General features: G+C 44.6%; 1 protein-coding gene across 3 annotated transcripts in view; it reads right to left on the reverse strand.

Annotated features, from left to right (window-relative positions):
* The window catches only part of Esr1 (estrogen receptor 1), a 325828-nt gene that overhangs the window by 211032 nt on the left and 94732 nt on the right, over positions 1 to 20064 (reverse strand). For all 3 annotated transcript variants that reach the window (XM_070010912.1, XM_070010911.1, XM_070010913.1), the window contains exon 2: positions 19355 to 19923. In XM_070010912.1, the coding sequence (XP_069867013.1) occupies positions 19355 to 19836 (482 nt within the window). In that variant the 5' untranslated portion in view covers positions 19837 to 19923. The remainder of the gene's footprint in view (positions 1 to 19354; positions 19924 to 20064) is intronic.

Here is a 20064-nt window from a genome sequence, read left to right on the forward strand (position 1 = left end):
TGAGCTTTGAGACATTCTTAGCACACTCAGACCCACTCTGTGGCATGCCGCTGCCACTCTACGCTCGACCTACATCCTCTTCTTCCCGCCCCGATGATTGCATTGTGAATGATTGCATTCACCAGCACATCGTCTCCAACCTGCTGGACGGTAGAATCGGCCACAGGAAGTGGGGCAAACCTTCTGAATTCATTCAAGTTGAATTCAGGTCAGGGAGTTTCATGGAACTAGTTCTCTGATAGACCTCTAAAGAATTAAACACATCCCGAGAGGTTAGCTCATAAATCAATCCTGCCACGTGCCCATGGACTGCCCACATTTGAAAAGACAATCAAGGAGAAGGGTTTTGAGTTTGCATCAGTACTCCCAGTCACGAATTCTCTCGCCTACTCCCCAAGGGACTTTAGAACAAGCGATTGTCCATGTGAGTAACTTTCTCATTTAAATATTTAAATATAGGAGCCAAGACTTTTTTTTTTTGTTCTTTGGAAAGGTAACAGGAATAGATAATGTTCATGAAAAGAAATTAAAAATCATCAAACTAGTCAGGTGCCCCTGTCTCATGCCTGTAATCCCAGCTACTCAGGAGGTTGAGATCTGAGGACTGTGTTTTAAAGGCAGCCCAGGTAGAAAAGTTTATAATGCTCTTATCTCCAACTAACCAGCAAAAAAGCCAAAAAGGGGAGTTGTGGCTCAAGAGGTAGAGAGCTAGCCTTGAACAAAAACAGGTAAGGGAGAATGCTCTGGCCCTGAGCTCAAGACCCAGTAATAGTACAAAAATAAGTAAATATTAACAATCATCAACTCAGTGCTTGATGTTATTCTTTAAAACTGATTTTGAAGGGCATTATCTACAGGTCTCTAAGGAAAGATGCTACTCTGAAAGGGATTTCAATGACTGTTCAATCCCTGAGTCCTCTGTCCAATGGCAGCTCAAATCTATCAGGATTACCAGCTTGATCCTGCAATTGGAACCAATCCAAATTCTCAATATTTAAAGAAAATAATATGTGCAAAGTAATAATAGTTAAAAAATAAGAAGTCAAGAATAACAAGGTCCAGTGTTCTAGCCCTAATACCAGCACAGAAGGAAGGAAGGCAGGAAGGCAAGAAGGAAGGAAGAAAGAAAGGGAGGGAGAGAGGGAGAGAGGGAGGGAGGGAGGGAGAGAGGGAGAGAGGGAGGGAGGGAGGGAGGGAGGGAGGGGTCAGAATAATAATCAGGATTCAAAAATGTTCATATAAGGGCCAGAAAATCCTTTCATACATGCTAGAACATAATGGCTGTTTCTCATGCCTTCAGCCACCTGCCTGGACTGATAATGTTGCATGGCACATGAATGATGTTATAAATATTTGGAAAAAGCACTCACCCTCCTTGGATCCCCCAGTGGATCTCCAACTCATCTGGAGGAATATCAAGTCTCCACAAGGGCCACAGAAGCCAATTGGCTGTCACCTCCACAAGCCCTGCCTTTATGTACCTCCTTCTCCACCCAGCCACACCAGCTGCTCTTCCTCCAACGTGCCAGGCATGTTCCCACCTCTGGCGTTTCCACTGCTGCTCCCTCCTTAGCTTCTGATACCTTTCAACAGGCCCTTCCCACAGTACCCCTTCCCTCCCCTATTTCCATCCTTCCCTTAAATGTCACCTTTACAGTAGCAAAGTCTATGCATTTAAACTTTCACTGAGGGGTCTGATTTGTCGACTGTGCTATTTTTAGTGCCTAGATCAAAGCCTGGTCTCAAGGAGATGCTCAATACGTATTTGTTGAATGCATATAAAAGTAAACCCAGTCAGTGACATCAACGGAGTAAGGTAGGAGTTTGTAAGACATCCCAAATTTGTCACTATCATCCTCTCTGCAAAGGGTGATTTCAGCTTTACAAAGAACAATGTCAGGACTAGGAACTCAACCAAGTTTATAGGGCAAAGTTTCCTAAACCCCAACTAGTAAGCTGGCCAACAGACACAGCCATTCCGCTGCTCTTTGGGAGCTTTAGCGTTGAGTCCTTCACAGAGAGCCTGGCTCATCTCAACACCTTCTCGAACAGTCTTCTCTCATTTCTAGACTGCATCCTCTGATAGTTTTTGCCTAGCCAATGGAAGCAGAAGCAACCTGAACTTCCTGAAGCTTAGAGCTCAGATTCCCAAGTTCCAACTGTTTGATTCTGACTCCCTATAAAATTTGGTCCTCCTCAGAGAAAACTGAACATCGGGATAGTCTTGTTACTCTTATGAAAGGTGTTTATAACTTCTTTATATTTAACTCAGTAATGCTCTTCCTGATTCTCCTGCTATAATTAGCTCTCCAATGTGCCATGGGTTATAAAGCCAGAAATAAACTAGCCAGCCAACCTTCCATCCACTACCTTCATGCCCAGGGCTCTCCTCTGGTCTGGCTCACTCTCAACTGGGACAAATCACTCAGCTGTTAGCCAATGGCCTCTGCTGCCACCAGCTAGAGCACTGAGTTTAAGTACCTGACAACCCTGGAGGACTCATTCCAGCCCTGCTTTAGCTCTCCCCGTCCTGAGAATTCACTAATGTTCTTGGGTCAGAGCTAAATAAAAGGAACTCCGTTTGGAGGACTTAGATTTCTCACTTCATTCCTTTCTCTGCATCCTCATGGAAAAGATGTCCCTAACACCTGTTGAATCTGAGGGAATGGGGGATGGGGAGGTGAGAGAAAGGGAAGAGACCATCTTATTAAAGCAGGGCATTATGAGAAATATCCTGGTGAATTCCCCTTTGAACGGTTAACATGTAGAAATAAATGGCACCAAGGTAAAGCACATTCTACCTGGTACTAGTAGGTGGGGGACAGCTGGGGGGGGATGTGAATATGCTCAGAACATTTTACGTCCATGCGTAAAAACAGAATGAGGAAACTTGAGATGAGTCTGGGAGATGTGGGAGAGAGTGGAGCTGATGAAGATCCCTAATATACAGATGTGGACATGTTAAAATGAAGCCTTCTTGCGCAACTAATAGATGCTAATTTAAAATGTGGAGGAAAAAAATCTTTCTGAGAACCCTATCCCAGAAAAATCACTTAATCCATACGCAAACAATTGCTAGAGAATGCCTCACTGCCACACCACGTCAACCCCACCGAGCAAGAGAGAGGTTCTGGGCCTCCATGCCCATCTGTAGCCACGCCTCCCCTCATCCAGCAAGCCATCACACAAGTAGTCATGGCCAAGCTGAGGTTCCCCTGCGTATCCACGTGTGGGAAGCTGAGTGGAAAGGTGGGGCGAGGGGGAAGTGCCGATCTCTTTAATATTTCATCCAGATTTGAGATGTGCCTTCTTCACAATCTTTCATGCCTCAGAATACTTCAGAGACTTTTCCTCCCTGAAATCCCGTAATGCCATGAAAGTAAGAAAATACTATCCCTCACCCCAGAAAAGCATGTTATTTCTCCAGCACTCACTATAATAGAAAGTAGTCAATAGTTCTGAAAGCAAGATATCTTGTTTGACAGAGCTGCACTTTGACTTTCCCCCATGCACTGAAATGTTTCTACTATGGTGGAATGGTCTATCTTTACAATTTTCAAGTATTTGAATAAGATCTATGGCCATTGTTTAGTAAAAACCCATGTCCACTCCCATAACCAGCAATAATAGTACAAAATAAGTCTGCAAATGCTAGGCCAGCATCCCTTCAACCCTGGAAGACAAGGACAGGTGGACATTTTTGTAGTAACTTGAAGATAGTGTCACAAAAACATAAGCACAATAAACAAACAGTGGGGAAATGTGGCGTCAGCTCCCAAGTAGGAAAAATTACAACGCAAGCACACAATGACACTTAAATTTCCAGTTAGAAAAAGGAAAGTTAGTAGAGTATCTCAAGACTAAAAAGCTATTTGTTACTTAGCTGAAGTTTTAATGCATGCATCCTATGTTTTATCTGGGGGATCTAGAGAGGATGCTTCGAAGGCAAATGTATGAGTCCCACTGAGGTTAACAGAGTTGGGTCCAGGACAATAGGAGAAGTTAATGATCACATGCTTAATCATACTTTTCTCATCAAGAGACAATAGTCTGCTTGAGCAATGAGGCAGTGCTAAAGGTGTCAGGCAGATATCACCTTAAATTAATGTTCCCCTGCTTACTAAAATCATCTGGGAGCCAAAGAGACCAATACATCTTGTGATTCACATAGCTTTCACTCACCAAGGAGAGCTCCTGAGCAGTGAATGCAATACCAGGACGCCACCGGGACGGATGTTCATTTCCCTTTCTCTCTACACGCATCTACATCCCAGTAGAAAGCACTTGGGGAAACAACTGTCATCAAGACCCTAGAAGTGTTCAAGATATTTGATGCCCCATGAGATAAACTGTAAAAATCATACAGAGTTCTAAAACAGCTGTCTTCAAGGAAACAGCCAGGAGCTGGCAGCTCACGCCTGTAATCCTAGCAACTCAGGAGGCTGAGATCTGAGGACCATGGTGTAAAGCCAATGGGCAGACAAAACCAAGCAACATTTATCTTCAACTAATCAGCAAAGAACTAGAAGTAGAGGTGCAGCTCAAGTGGTAGAACACCAGCTTTGAGTGAAAAAAAAAAAACTACGCGAGAGGATGAGGCTCTGAGTTCAAGCCTTAGTACTACACGCGCGCACGCACACACACACGTATATATGAATATACATATGTATGCATAATATATCTTTATCTATACATAAATAATAAGGAAATGCAATGACATAAAACTAATAAAATAATCCAGGCACCGGTGGCTCATGCCTGTAATCCTAGCCACTCAGGAGGCTGAGATCTAAGTATGGCAGTTCAAAAACAGCCCAGGCAGGAAAGTCCCTGAGACTCTGATATCCAATAAACTACTTAGAAAATGCCAGTTATGGTGCTATGGCTCAAGTGGTAGAACACTAGCCCTGAGCAAAAGAAGCTCAGGGACAGCACCTAGGCCCTGAGTTCAAGCCTCAGGACTGGCACAAAACAAAAAGTTATAATAATAATGATAATATAATAAAATGCTCATTTTTCAAGACTAAGCATCAACTTATGAAAAGCTGTCATTAATCTAACATCTTGTACATATTATCACCTGTGTCCACAAGACCCCTAGACTGAAGGTTGCTGGACCAGAACCTGAAATACCATGAGGACAGTTCTGCTTTCTCTCCTTAGTGGAAGTCACTTTTCTGACTTCCACTCCACTCCAGACCCAATTGATGTGCACTGTGGTGTACACTGCTTCACAAAAGAGAAAATAAATAAGGAGGCCAACCAGAGAAAGTCCACATAACTCCTCCTACCTCAAATGGTTACCAGTTAGAACATATGTAATCCCTATCTATACACTTTCCAGTGCTTTGAAGTGTAAGAACATTACTATCTCCTTTTCAAATGTTTTCATGGATAATTCTAACCATTTATTAACTCACTAAAAAAATCAAAGTGAAGAGATGTTATACATTTTCTTACCTATAATTCCTAGCCTGATAAATACAACTATGTGCAAAATACACCAGGTCAAAATATCTAGCTTTAGCCCAGTTCAAATCCATACTAACCATTTATCAGGAATATTAATTATTGTTCCAACATATGGCTTCATCAACTGAGATTCTTATTAAACTTACATGTCATTTCCTGGAACAATATTAAATTATAAGGGAAAAATTTAATAGTAAACAGTATAGAACCAACACTTAGTTAAGAAATTAGTCTCAGAGAAGACACATTTCCCATCATGGAGACCACATTACACTTTTCATTGTAACCCAGCTTTACTTCATGTTGCCAATCATAAGATGAACTATCCATGTTCAATTAATGCATGTTCCATTTTTGCATTGGTAACAGAGGAATATAAATAGCATCCAACTGCTTTTGAAATCTGGAAGGAGTAAGTCTAAGTCTCCAGGGAAATCTGGCAAGGTAATTCCTAACCTTGAAGCTCTGGAAAAAGAAAGAAAGGAAAGAAAAAAGAAGGAAGGAAGGAAGGAAGGAAGGAAGAATAGATGGATGGAAGGAAGGAAGGAGGGAAGGAAGGAAAGAGGGAAGGAAGGAGGGAAGGAGTGAGGAGATAAAGAAAGTAAAACAAGAAAAAAAGCCATCTTCAACACAGAGTAAACAAGATGTATTTACTAAGATAGGAATGAAACAGCTTAAATGAAAGGCTAGGAAGGGCTAACACTGAACTACCAAACACTGATGAAGCAGATTGCCAAGGTAACAGATACAACTAAGGTATTCATGTCAGTCATCATTACAATTTCATAGCACAGCCCTGGCTCTCTGGGGAACCTGACAGGAAGTCACCAAAGCTAGGATTCTATTGCTTCATTTCTACAAAAACAGAGGTTAAAAGAGAGCATGTCTAACATTCCTTCTGATGAAAAAACTGACTTTTTTAGTTTGTCTATGGAGAGAGGAAGAGAGAGAATTGGATCAAATGAACACTATACTTCCGCCCAGATTTGAAATTCTCAGATGAGTTTCATTTGCAAAGAAATGAACAAGGTTAGTATCAGCAAGTCTTTATAGGATTGTATCTAATGGCTCCTTCTGATATTGGAAGGGAAAAACATCCCCCTACTTAATGGAAAATTGTTTAAACATGCTTTTAGTGGCATCATAAAAATAGCCAGTTCCCATAAAACTAAAAGCAGCAGCCTCGGGACATAATCTAAGATTAAAGCTTTCTCACAACTCAAAATAAAGACATGGCAAGAATCTATCAAACCAACTGCCCAATGACAATAGATCAATAGCAGAAGACAGTCTGTCACATTGTGTGCATAGCGTATACATAGCTGGCTTAAATCTGCAGCTCCATTTTCCAGATGTAATCACCTTTAGCCTTCACTGCTGGCCTGTACTTGATAACCAATCTCCCCTCTCAGTCTTAGTTTCATCATCCATAATGAGAATAATGACAGTACCAGCCTCTTAAGCTTGACATGGGCATGAAGCAAAATCATCCCCACAAGACTTTTAGCAAGGTATCTGACATATTGTGATCTCAAACCAAAAGCATGTCAAGCATGGATGGCTTGTGCCAGTAATCCTAGCTACTCAGGAGATTGAGATCTGAGAATCGGAGTTCAAAGTTAGCCTGGGAAAATGAATGTGAGAGACTCTTACCTTTAACTAAACAGCAGAAGAGTCAGACTGGAAGTGTGACTGAAGTGGAAAGGAAGGAAGGAAGGAAGGAAGGAAGGAAGGAAGGAAGGAAGGAAGGAAGGAAGGAAGGAAGGAAGGAAGGAAGGAAGAGAGGGAGGGAGGGAGGAAGTGAGGGAGGGAGAAAGGGAAGGAGGGGAAGGAAGGAAGGAGGAAGGAAGAGAGGGAGGGAGGGAGGAAGGAAGGGAAGAAGGGAGGAAGGGAGGAAGGAAGGGAGGAAAGAGAGAGGGAGAGAGAAAGGGAGGGAGGGAAAGGGAGGAAGGAGGGAAAGGAAGGAAGGAAGGAAGGAAGGAAGGAGAAAGAAGCATGGGAGGGAAGAGGGGGAAAAGATAGAAAGAGAGAAAGAAAAAGAAAAAAGGAAGGAAGAAAGAAAAGAAAGAGGGAGGGAGGGAGAAGAAGGCGGAGAAGGAAGAAAAGGAGAAGGAGGTGGAAGAGGAAGAGGAGGATGAGGAGGATAAGGAGGTGGAGGCAGCAACAGCAGCTAGCCCAAAAGCACCAAGGCCTTGAGTTCAAGTACCTCCATCTCCATGACCGAACCTTCAACCTGGTTAAGAGCCTCTCCTTAGAACTCTCATGGCTTCTTCTTGAACACAGTTCTTATTCCGCTTGTCTATGTGCTCCCCATGTCCCTCACTTCACTGTGAAAGGACCATTAGGCAGTGTTCCCAAATGCTCTGCTTACCACCAACCAATGGAGCTTGCTGAGTGAGCGAATGTATATGTGAGTCATAAAATTAACAGTCTAGCAAACTGTGCTAACCTAATCTATAACCTTTATGCAACTTATTAAACAGAGAGGGAAGAGAAATGTCTTATGACCGGAAGAAAGGGATTTCCTTGTAACTCCAATATAGGTAATAAGAAAGATGATATATCTGTACAACAGACACTGAAAGAAAACCCGGTGGAAAATTCACCTGACAGGGGTAGCCTCTGAGCTGAGCCCGGACTTCCAGGAAGAATTTGGGCTAATAAAAATGGACAGGGTGGCCCCAGGTACCGATAGATCACACCTACAATGCTAGCTACTGAGGAGGCTGAAATCTGAGGGTCCAAGGTTCAATGCCAACTTGGATAGGCAAATCTTCAAAACTCTCGTCTCCATATAGTTGGCAAATGCCTGAAGTGGAGGCATGGCTCAAGTGGTCGAGTGTCAGTCATGAGTGAAAAAGCTTAGCAAGAGCGCAATACCCTAAGTATCTACAGGAAAAAGAAGGAGGAAGAGGAGGAGGAAGAGGAGGAAGATGGGATGGAGTGGGGGGGAGGAGAAGTGAGAGGAGGAGGAGAAGAAATGGGCAACAAGAAAGAAAGGCAAGAAGTGTCCGTTGGAAAATGCTATCTGAACATGACTTTGAATAAGTGTGCCTTGAGCGGTAGAAAGTAGAAGGCTGATCACATTGCGAGGCTGTGACCACATCAGAAACTATAGAACGAATGTTCTATCTCCAGTGAGAACTCGCCCCCCACCCCTGGCGCCGCTTAATTGGAGGAAAGACCAGAACAGGTGCAGTGTTACTTGGAGTAAGAAACTTCGGTGGTAAAATGAAATATTTATTAGAGTTTGACAATTAAGAGCTGAGGGGAGGGAATAAAGATGAACTGATAAGAGTAAGAAAGAGGATCTGGCCTTGTGCAGAGAAAGGAGACAAGAAGAAGAACTCGCCTGCATTTGTAAGCTCGGTCTTACACTTTGGTCAACCACAGTGGGTCAATGCGAAGCTCTAGAAATAGAATGCTTCTGCAAGTCCCTTGATAACTCTGCTAGCCATTTCTAATGCCAAACACGGTGGTCTTGGAAGAAAGTTCACACTGGGCTCATTACAGAAAGTGAGTCTGGATTTATTCATTCTAATTCCCAAGCACCAGAAACAATGAATAATGAGCCAGAAAGCCCTGGACAAGAGAGTTAGCTCTTCATAGATCAGGTGGAGTCAAGAAGTGTGGAGGAGGTCTATGTGTACATCTGCCTCCCGGAGGTGTGTTCAGACATATTCCTAAGTCTTCAAATACTTGCTTGCAACTGCTTATTTATTCTTTACAGAACCACATAAAGGAAAAAGGGGAAAGGGGCGGGTTTGAGAATGGACTGAGCAATGGGGAAAGGAACTAGAACCGTTGGGGCCCAAGACTGACGTATCAGACCGGAGAACTTCCCTTCCCTCTTGACAAATTAGTTTTCTAAAACACAAAGTTGGAAGCGGAGAAGCGTTAAGGATAGCACACATAGCCAGGCGCTGGTGGCTCATGCCTATAATGCTAGCTCCTCAGGAGGCTGAGATCTGAGGATAGAGGTTCAAAGCCAGTTGGGGCCACACAATCCATGAGACTGCTATCTCCAATTAACCACCAGAAAACTGGAAGTGGGGCTGTGGCCCAAAGTGGTAGAGCAAAAAGAGCTCAGGGACAGCACCCAGGCCCTGAATTCAAGTCCCATGACTTACTCTATTTAAAAAAGGGAATAGCACACATTGTAACTGCATTAACGATTCTGCAAATACATCCTGGCAGAAGGCAGGATGCCCAAAGAGATGTTAGCCCTCCTCCAAATCAAAGACTCGTCTCAGGGTTTGAAAGTCATGGAACTTTCCAAATACACAGCTGGGAATTTCATGCCATCAAACCTTGTACTGATACGCTATCTACCTCTAATGGTGTGACGTGGGGAAATAACTAAAGGAAGAACACTCGGGCTCAGCCCTGTCTGCCGCTGATCTGCCACCCTATGCTACAGGGCTGCAGGGGGAGTGGACTGGCAGAGTGGTCTGGTTTCACAGATGTAGAGCCAGAAGGACGAAGGGCAGCATGCGCTCCACCCACCATGAGCAACAGCAGAAAACTCTATCCCAAAGAGCTTGTTTGTTTATTTTCTTAATTGCCTGTGTCAACTTGAACCCCAAGAGCAATCATCAAAACCACTGATAGAAAGCCTAAATCTCACCAGGTGTTTAATCTTCTAGGTGATTATACGATCATCCTCTGCGATTCCACCAGGGGGCCAGCATGGAAGAGCCAGCTTATGCATGCCCATTTGGGTTCTTTGGCTCTGGGTCACAGGAATGCCCTGCTGGCACAGGTATGGGATAGCCTTTCTCCGGCTAGCTCACCTGCTCCCTCAGCCCTAGTCCTCTCTGAAATGGCCTCATCTACCAAATTCAATGTCTCTCCCTCTTTTTACCACCGGATCCATTTTTGCTTCTTTGGGGTTGATTATAGTTGTTTCGTTCTTTTCCTGTAAAGTCACTAGACTATGTTAAACATTTCAAGAACTCCTTACTTCCTTCTGCTTGGGAAACTTTACTCTCTAATCACAATCGGATATTAAAATTGGTCCCTTGAAGCAAATTTACACCCATTAAGGGCTGTTACAAGTGACCTGCTCTCAGAGATCAATGGCCCAATTGTCTTCACTTTTGGTGGACCTTTCTCCTTTCTTTGTGCTGGCATCTATGAGCACACTTAACCCTCACAACATCCAAAAGATCTGGGTGCTATTCTGTGCTTTAGGGATGAGCACAATGAGACACACAGTTAATAACCAGCTGGACTAGAGTCAAGCCAGCGGAGATGCATATGCCCGTCAGCCTGCCCCAGTTCCCTCCCATACGGTAGCTTCTCACTCTACTGAATCTTCATGAATGCAGCATCCGTGAGTTCTAAACTATTTGCTCTCAGGGGAAATGGGGCAAAGCTCCTGGGAGCCTCTGGTCACCGCACTTTTGTCAAGCAATCAGAAACCTTGTTTTATGTGTGCTGCTGTTACAAACACTTGCTTTAATGTAAACTGTGGATTCATTAACACTGAACTTCCCTAACCATACAACCAGCTCCTGCCCAAACAAAACTTTATCTGTAAGACCTGTTGAACTTACAAACACCGGACAGCAAGCAGCACTACACCTGAGGGAAACCTGACACACGACACAGGAAAATGAGAAAACCAGAGCGCCTCCACTCCAAAAGACCCATTTACCAAGTGCAGGCTGAAATGAGAAGGCAGAGCCCAGCTCCAGCCCAGCTAGGAGGATGTACATCAGGCGACTCAAATGCTTACCCCCCCCCCCCTCCCCGTCACAAGTCTGTCAAGAATCAAAGAGCACCTGGCTATTGATCTGGGGCTACCAATACATTTAAGGCAGCAGGTGAATGTGCAGATATTCACTCTGTGACTGATGAGGGCTGGCTGTGCGTGGAATGCCCTAGCAAGTCTTTCTTTCTGCTTCATTCCTGAGGGACTGAGTGTGAAACTTGCCACATTCTTCCAAGGGCATCCACACAGCTTCTCCTGCATGGCCTTTTCCACAGACAAGAGAATGAAAACACCACCACCATACATCTGTGCCTCCAGCAGCCTCCCAGAACTCTCGAGAGCCTTTGGCCTTGCTCAGCACCAAGAGGAGAGATGAGTGAGGCGGGTCACACTGGATCACTGCTCAGCAACCAGTGCAATCAAAGACATTTCCAAACTCACCCCCAACAATGGCTGTTTGGGTTTCCCCTGCCCCCACCCCCAGCTAGCACTTAATGAAAATATCTTCTCAAGTGGACTATCTTATATCTTGTATTCAAGTTGGAAGGTCTATCCTTCTACTCTAAATTATTTGAAAATTAATACAACTATTTTTGAAGATCTTCTGAAAAAAATCCAAACAGCAAAGCAGCCTCAAAGGGTCTTTAAAAGTAATTGTGTTTTGCCAGGCCCCAGTGGCTCACATCTGTAATCCTAGCTACTCAGGGAGCTGAAATCTGAGGAACACTGCTCAAAGCCAGCCAGGGCTTGGGGGGCAGGGAGGGGGGCGGAGTCTGTGAGATTCTTATCTCCAATTAACTACCAAAAAAGGCAGAAGTGGAGCTGTGGGTGGCTCAAGTGGTAGAGCACTAGCCTTGGGCAGAAAAGCTCAGGGACAGTGCTCAGGCCCTGAGTTCAAGTCCCAGGGCACACGTGTGTGCACTCACGCATCTGCACACACACACATACACACACACACACACACACACATTTATTTTTCTGATAATGATATATTGGGCAAGTTTGACATCCCTCTTCCCCTAAAAACATTACCGCCTAAAATATCTTCATGAGGCAAGTAAAAGGAAGCCTATCTTTTTTTACAACGAGTAGGAATTTAAAGTTTACTTGAGAAGGAAATTAACATTGACATAAATGCCGACTTCTACAACTTCTAATACCTGGCCCACAGGACCACAGTAGCCAAGGCTACACTTTTCTCTCTAGGCTAAATACACATGCTAAAAATATGGTCATTAAAATTTCACCCATTTGCAACACAAAATTTCCAAGCTATTACATGGCACACTATTAGATTTTCTGGGAAAACAAAAAATGTATTTTATGTCCTGTGTGCGCTCAAAGAGCCACTCAGGTGCCAAACGAGAGAGTGAACTGCCCAAGCAATTCCATTAAGTGGAAATTGTTCCTGGTTTTGTTTGCTTCAAGTTTCTGTTCTTAAAGAAAAAATATCATTTCTGAAACTTTGAATGCCACTGTTATTGGCAGATTCAAATGAGCCCTAAAAATCCTATATGTTTCTTTGAGAGACTCAAATATTGTTCATAGCAACATTCCATAAGCATGCACATTCTTTTTCTTTTTCTTTTTCTTTTTCTTTTTCTTTTTCTTTTTTTTTTTTTTTTTTTTTTTTTGTGCTTGTTCTGGGACTTGAACTTAGGGCCTGGGCACTGTTCCTAAGCTTTTTTTTTTTTTTTTTTTTTGCTCAAGGCTAGTACTCTACCACAGAGCCACAGCTTCATTTCTGGCTTTTTGATGGTTAACTGGAGATAAGATTCTCATAGACTTTCCTGTCTTGGCTGGCTTCTAACCACAATCCTCAGACCTCATTGTCGTGAGTAACTGGGATTACAGGCATGAGCCACCAGTGCCTGGCCCAAAGCACATTCTTACACAACTAGCTTTCTCATATTAGTGGGAATTCTTGCTGCAAATTTCATTAAAATAACAGATGAAATACATCAATGAAGAAATAAACTAGAAAAAGGTAGATGGAAAAACAAGTCTGAGAATAAGCAGATGGGAAACCTAAAACAGAAAAAAAAAAAAAAAAAGTTTGAGAGCTGACAAGAGCCAGAAAGGGTTTAAAGGGAGTTTGAAGTTTTCAGTGGTTAGATAATAAAGCAAAGGAAACAAGAAAATATGAGAGTAGACCCGAAATTAAAAAGGTTGCAGAGATAATAAGTATCCCAATGCACACATGATTATTTGTACCATCATTTGCTTGGGAAGTGAAGGAGAAAATGCTCTTTTGCTTTCAGTGCCTTCAAAGAAATTCAACACCTATCCATAAGTAAAGGAGCTAAGAAAACTGCTAGGGAATAGTGCCAGGCACAAAGGGTTAAGCTCTGGGGCCCTAAATTCATGGTGCTTGGAGGAGGGGGAGGAAGGGAAGACCTAGGCCAGGACAAGAGGAGCTCACCCACTTTCTCTGTCTCTGTCTTTTTCTCAACAGACAGACAGACAGGCAGGCAGATATAAAATCTCCAGCTGCCAACCTGTAATCCTAGCTATACAGGAGGCTGAGATCTGAGCATCATAGTTTGAAGCCAACCCAGGCAGAAAAGTCCATGAGACTTTTATCTCCAATTAACCAGCAAGAAGTCAAAAGTGTAGTTGTGGCTCTTGTAGTGGAGCACTAGCCTTTGAGCAAAGAAACAAGTTCACAGACAGCTTACAGGCCCGGAGTTCAAGCCCTCATGCCAGCACCAAAAATAAATACATTAAATAAAAATAAGATTTTTCAAGGGCTCATTTGAATGTATCTAGTCTTGAACATTGCTTAACAATTGTTACTCATTTTGAGAAAAGTACAGTTTTTTTTCCAATTTACAGAAACCCCAGTAAGTAAGATTTTATAGGACAATGATGTCTACTACTTTATTAAGTCAGACCCATTTGATTAAAGTAGAAAATGTTAGAGGAACAAACGAGTGACACAATTTGTCTTTCTAAAAAAATTTAGAAGAGAGAGAAAAAATGTCAGGTTCAACTGGGGTTTCTAGTGTGAATTTTCTGTGTAATAACTCTGAGTACTTAATAGGTTTATGGCATTGACATTGATAATAACATCACTTGGAATTTTTAGAACGTTAAATGATATTTATTAAGTCAAGCACATTAAAAGATTTCCATTTCTGTGTAAGATAATGTCTCCAAGCTGTATAATCTACATCCAGAAACATATCCTACCCAAACCGAACCCAGTATTTCATGCCTTCATCACCACCTCCACCATTACCATGGCCATCACCATCATCAACATAACCATGACCGACCACCACATACCACTGTATTCCTTGCTAGTGGCAATCATACCCTTTTTTATTTAATAAAGTTATTTAAAATTACTATTTTACTAAAGTATCATTTTGGCAGTTTGAGACCAAAATAGTTATTTTTCCTCTCCTTTATGTTTTAATGGGATCTAAAAAAAATACATGTAATCAAATCATGATTGATTAAGGCAAAGCTATGCTTATAATCCCTAATCATATCCTCCAGGTACAGAACTCAGCAACTGTGGGAAAGAAATGTCCCTTAACTGCCAACCCGTGAAAGTCCCCAAGTTTCAGAGGCCAGAGCAAGGAATGATGTTTTAGAAACGGCAGAGGAATAGTTCAGACTATTTTTTTAATGGTATTACCCACCAATTCACTAGAAGAGCTGAAAATATAACAGTAAATTCTTCAATAACTTTGACGAACAAACTCCTTTCTATGAAACCCAGTTAGCTTGAAAGCAAGTGGGCTATGTATTTTAGATTTATGCAGCATCTTTTTCTGGAAGATACATTTTAGTCCTAAACACGTGTGGCCACCCTGTTTTCTGCTCCTTGATAAGCAAAGGAGACACAGTGTTCATGTGAAAGAGTAAATTGCTCCTCTGTATTTAAAGTCTCCTAGATTCTGGCTGCTGCTCTCCACTGAGATCTCCTAGACTTACCTTAAAAATAAAAAAGAAGTCACAAGAGGAATGTGTCCAGTGTGGAGATGAGAAAATCTGATTCACGTATTTCCTTATGTCGGAAATTGTTTGACACAATCAGTCTGGCTTTTTACACTCTAAAAATGCCTCTAGAACGTAAATATTCTTTATGGTAGCCGGGCTATAAACAAAAGTTGCAGATGGTAATAAAGATTTTTACCTAGATTTGGCTTCTCAAGAAAGACATTACACATTATTCTTCTCACTCTGTACTCTTAAAAAAACTCTTGACCACTCTTAGCATCCAAAGAAATAGTAACATGGTAAAGTAATTTTAAAAAATATCAACAGTGGATAAAGTAGTAAATATATATATATATATATATATATATATACATATATATATCAACTGAAGTACGACTATCACTTACACAAACCCCACTTGACAAAATTACTATTTTGTCACCCTTCATGAGAAGCCTGACATCTTCTGACCATCTTCTCTGCTAGCTCACATTCTGGCCATTGGCAATTTCTGGTACCCATCTTTTATATCCTTCCATGTATAAGAAATCTAAAACTCTCACCCTGGATTTTGTCAAATTATAAATGTCATAGGGTAAATATAGGCACAAACAATCATAGCCCCGGATCCAAATTAACAGAGTGTGAGAAAGATTAGAACATGTGGCTATTATCTCGGAGGCTTTCTGCGAGATAGGCACAAGCCACACGGAGTAAGGACAAAGTAGAGAGTGAAGATGCTCGGCTTCATCCGAACATTCACTAGTTCCTCAGGCAAACGCGGCTGCTCAGACTATTCTTAGATCAGCACAAAGTAGCAGGTAATCAGAAACAATTTAAGTGGCTGGAAAACGGAAGAGCAGAGATCAAGACGGCTAGAATATCATCTGAGTACAAGGGGAAAAATATTAGAAACTTGGAATATTAGCCACTTAAATCTCCTCCTAGAGCCTCTGGTTCAAAGTCAAGAACTGGTTTGTAATGACCATCAGGACAAACTAGATATCCAAAACACACAGACATACAGTATCCAAATTACCAGGACACTGACTTTGATTTAAAAGGTTTGAGTTACTCATTTGCCAAGTTCTTTTTTTTTCTTTAAACACGGACAATATTCAGTCCTTAGAAATACTGAAGTCTGAAAAAAAAAAAAAACCTTTAAACACCTAATTTGAATTGTTAAACACTTGGTTTAAAATAAGTGTTTCATCTTTAGCTTTATTCAACGCCTTTATTATTTAAAAATCTCTTAAGTTGTTTGAACGCTAAAGAGGAAAACTCTCACCTCAAAATTCTTAGGTAAGACATATCTTGCAAAATCACAGCTTCCTGATTATGTCTTTGTAAGGATAGGCCACAACTTTTTGCACTATATGCCCTGAGCACTTTTCCTTGTGCATTTTCTTCCCACAGATATGCGGCTATATATTGTGCGCCCCATGTCTTAATGCTAAATAATGCAAACGGCACATGAAGTTTCTGACTACCCCAAGGGGAATATGAGCAGAGACAATCTACCCAACATTGCCATACTGCAGAGGGAAAACTTAAGAATCAAACATTGTAACGCTTGGCCTACCTACCTAAAGACAGCAGCTGACTACATAAAGAAAAAGTAAAATCAAGGCAGTGCGATCAGCTTTTGTTCCGTGTAGGTAAAACCAGCCACTTGCCGGAACTTTTTGTTTCCTACTGAAGACAACATGGTAGGACAGGATTTTCCAAACTTCTTTGACCCTAACTCACAGGAAGAAACACATTTCACATGCAATCAGAGTGCATAAGCATGTAAAATTCAAATGAATTTTCAGGGGGTGGAGAGCGGTAAAAAAATCTTACACTTACTAACTACCCTGCCCTATTTCTTTTCTGTTTTATCCTTTTAAAAAAAAATGTTCTGAACTCACTGAACTCACTTCTTCTTCTTTGGGGCCATACAAAGCCCTTTGAAAATACAGCTTTCTACCCCAAAACTTTTGAGAACTACTTGATGAAAGCAAACATTTTGAAAAGAGCCAATTTGTGTGTGTGTGTGTGTGTGTGTGTGTGTGTGTGTGTGTGTGTGTGTGTGTGTGTGTGTGTGTGTGTGTGTGTGTGTGTGTGTGTGTGTGTGTTTTGAAAATCAAGAGTTATTCCAACAGGAGAACTGAGAAGGAAAAAAAGTTGCAATAATATGTATTCACTTGAAATGTTTGTATACAAGCCCTCTTCCTCCCTGAGTAATAAGAGGCAGAATTCAAACCAAAGAGTAAAGGAAGTTAGTAAAAAATAATAATAAACCATAGAGGAAAAAGGCAGACTAAAACTAAATTTCCATATGGAAATTCTGTGTGTGTGTTTGTTGCATTTACTTTTGAAAGTTCTTTGTCACCATGCATTTATTCTCAAAGTATCTCAGGACCATTTAATGCAAAAAGTTTAAGACAAGGGCATATCATGGTGCTATTGCTTAACACAGGGCGGATGAACAGTTCTGAATAAAATATGATCTTCTCTTTATTTGACCGTGCTCACTTTGTAATTATTAGCAAGGCAGTAAATAATCCGCCAAGGAGCAGTCTCATTAGTGCCCATTGAAATTCAGTGTCATTAATTTGCAATAAAAGAACTGAAAATTAAATGGAAAAAAATAATTTGGGGGAGTCCACCATGAGGTGGTAGAACTCACATTCTACCAATGCCTGGCTCCACACTGGAGAGCTTCAAGACAGTGTGTGAATTAGACTTAATCGCTATATTTTGTTCTCGTGATTTAAAAAAAAATTTTTAAAGGTAGGCAGAAGAATTTTGTTCTCTCTTTCCAGTTTAACCCTGAAATTCATTTGGATCTGCTGACTTCTAAAAGTTTTGTCCATTTTTTTAAATCTTTCCAGCAACAATTCCCCTTGGTTGTTAGCTCTTATACCAGGGTCCTCTAAAGAAGGTTTGTGCAGAGATGCCCCGGGGGGCTGCCTTCAGTGTCCAAACGGCCCCCGTCGCCCTGTGTCTTCTGCTATAAATATCCTGAGCAGGAAAACCGCCCCCCGCTTGCAGGGCACAGGCGGGTCAGGGCGAGGGCAGGAAGCAATAGCAGGTGCCAATGTACAGTTGGGAAGGAGCTAATTCAGCACCCATGTGGCACCCTGAGGCCTTCAGCCAGCCCAACAGACAATCAGTGTCTCCTCAGAGCCAGGCACGCAGGCATGGAAGAGACCCAGGGCTCCATCGCCCCGGCCCTACCCCCTGCCCCCGACCAAGTCCTCACCGCAGGGCCAAGAGGAAGAGTCGGGGAAGAGGCCAACCGAACCCGGGGACGAGAAAGGGCCACTGAAAATGCAGGTCCCAGTGAACTTCACCCCTGGGGTGATGAAGCGTTCCCTGTCTGGCTGTCTGTCTGTCTGAATGTCTATCTGTCTGTCAGTCTGGGAGCAGCAGCCACGCAGCTCCTGCCCGGCCCTGCGGGCCCTGCCCCGCGCAGTGAGCCCGGTGTGTAGCCCAGCTGTGTGGCCCGGCTGGCAGGAGGCGCTGGAAGGGCCCATGGTGCCTGCTGCCTGCACGTGCCGCGTTGGAAGCTCCCCAGCCGGCCAGGCCAGCAGGAGTTGGGCCGAGGCTCCGAGATCAGCAACTTCGCCGGGGCCCCATTCGCGCTCGGGGAAGCTTTTCTTCCTCCGACGATCGCACCAGGTTCCACCGGGAGCCAGGAGGTGGGGGGGCGGTGGGGGGAGAGGGCCTAGGGACAGTGGGCAGGGGGCGGTGGCCGTGGGTGATCGATCGATCGATCCGTATGGCTTCCCCAAAAGAACCCCCCTCGCCCCCCGCCCCGTCCCGCCGCAGAGTTCCCGCGCGCAGCTGTGGACGCGACGCGGGGTGAGCCGTCCACCAACGCGGCCGGGCGGCACGGACGGCCCTGCCACCAGGCCGCCATCATCGATCTGTTCAACTGGCCCCTGGCGGGTGACCCCCAGACTCCGCCGGGTGGGCTTTTCCTCCCCGCACACTTGCCCACGCAGGTTGCCGGAGCCCGCCAGGTGCGCCGGCGCCGCGGTCGAGAGTGGAGGACGATCGGGTCCCCCCTCCCATGACCCCCGGCGTGGGAAGCGGGGGTGGGGGGGAGTCCCACACCTCCGAGCCGTGAGACCTGCCCCTGGCGGGCCCCCCGCACCCCGCGGACCCCGGCTCTCCCCCACACACGCACCACCCCGCCCCGACGTGGCACGCGCGCGCGCGCGGTACCTGTAGAAGGCGGGCGGGCCCGGCTCGCGCCCAGCGTAGCCGCTCGGCTCGTTGTCCAGGTAGTAGGGCATCTGCTGGCCGTGCGGGTGCAGGAAGGGCGAGAGCTGCGGCGGCGGGTGCAGCAGCATCAGGGGGCTGGGAGACACGCTGTTGAGCTGGGGGAAGCCCCCCAGGCCGTTGGCTCCGAACGCCGCCGCCGCCGCGGCCGCCGCCGCCTCGGACCCGGGGCCGTAGGTGAGGCTGGCCTGGCCGTAGACCGCCGGCGCGGAGGCGGCCGCGGCGTTGAACTCGTACGCGGCGGCGGCGCCCTCGGGGTAGTTGAACACCGCGGGCTTGCCGCCGCCGTCCACGTAGGAGAGGTCGCCCAGGGGCCGCTCCAGGGACATCTTGAGCTGCGGGCGGTTGAGGGGCTCCAGCTCGCTGCCTTGGATCTGGTGCAGCAGGGCCATTCCCGAAGCTTTGGTGTGGAGGGTCATAGTCATGATCCGTCGCCGCGGGGCCCCGTCGCACGCGCGCCCCGCCGCGCCTCTCCCCGCCCCGCGCGCAGGGCTCAGCAGCCCACGGGCCACCTGGAGAGAGAGAGAGAGAGAGCACAGCCGGGGAGGGGGGGTTAGAGGCGGTGCGATGATGTGTGTCCCCCCCCCGTCCCCCCCCCGGACTGGTCCCTGCCCCACGCGGGGGAGGGGGCGCAGGCTGATGGGGAGCCCGGT

Source organism: Dipodomys merriami, unplaced genomic scaffold (assembly GCF_024711535.1).
Source record: "Dipodomys merriami isolate MVZ:Mamm:240054 unplaced genomic scaffold, mDipMer1.0.p SCAF_8, whole genome shotgun sequence".
NCBI lineage: Eukaryota > Metazoa > Chordata > Mammalia > Rodentia > Heteromyidae > Dipodomys > Dipodomys merriami.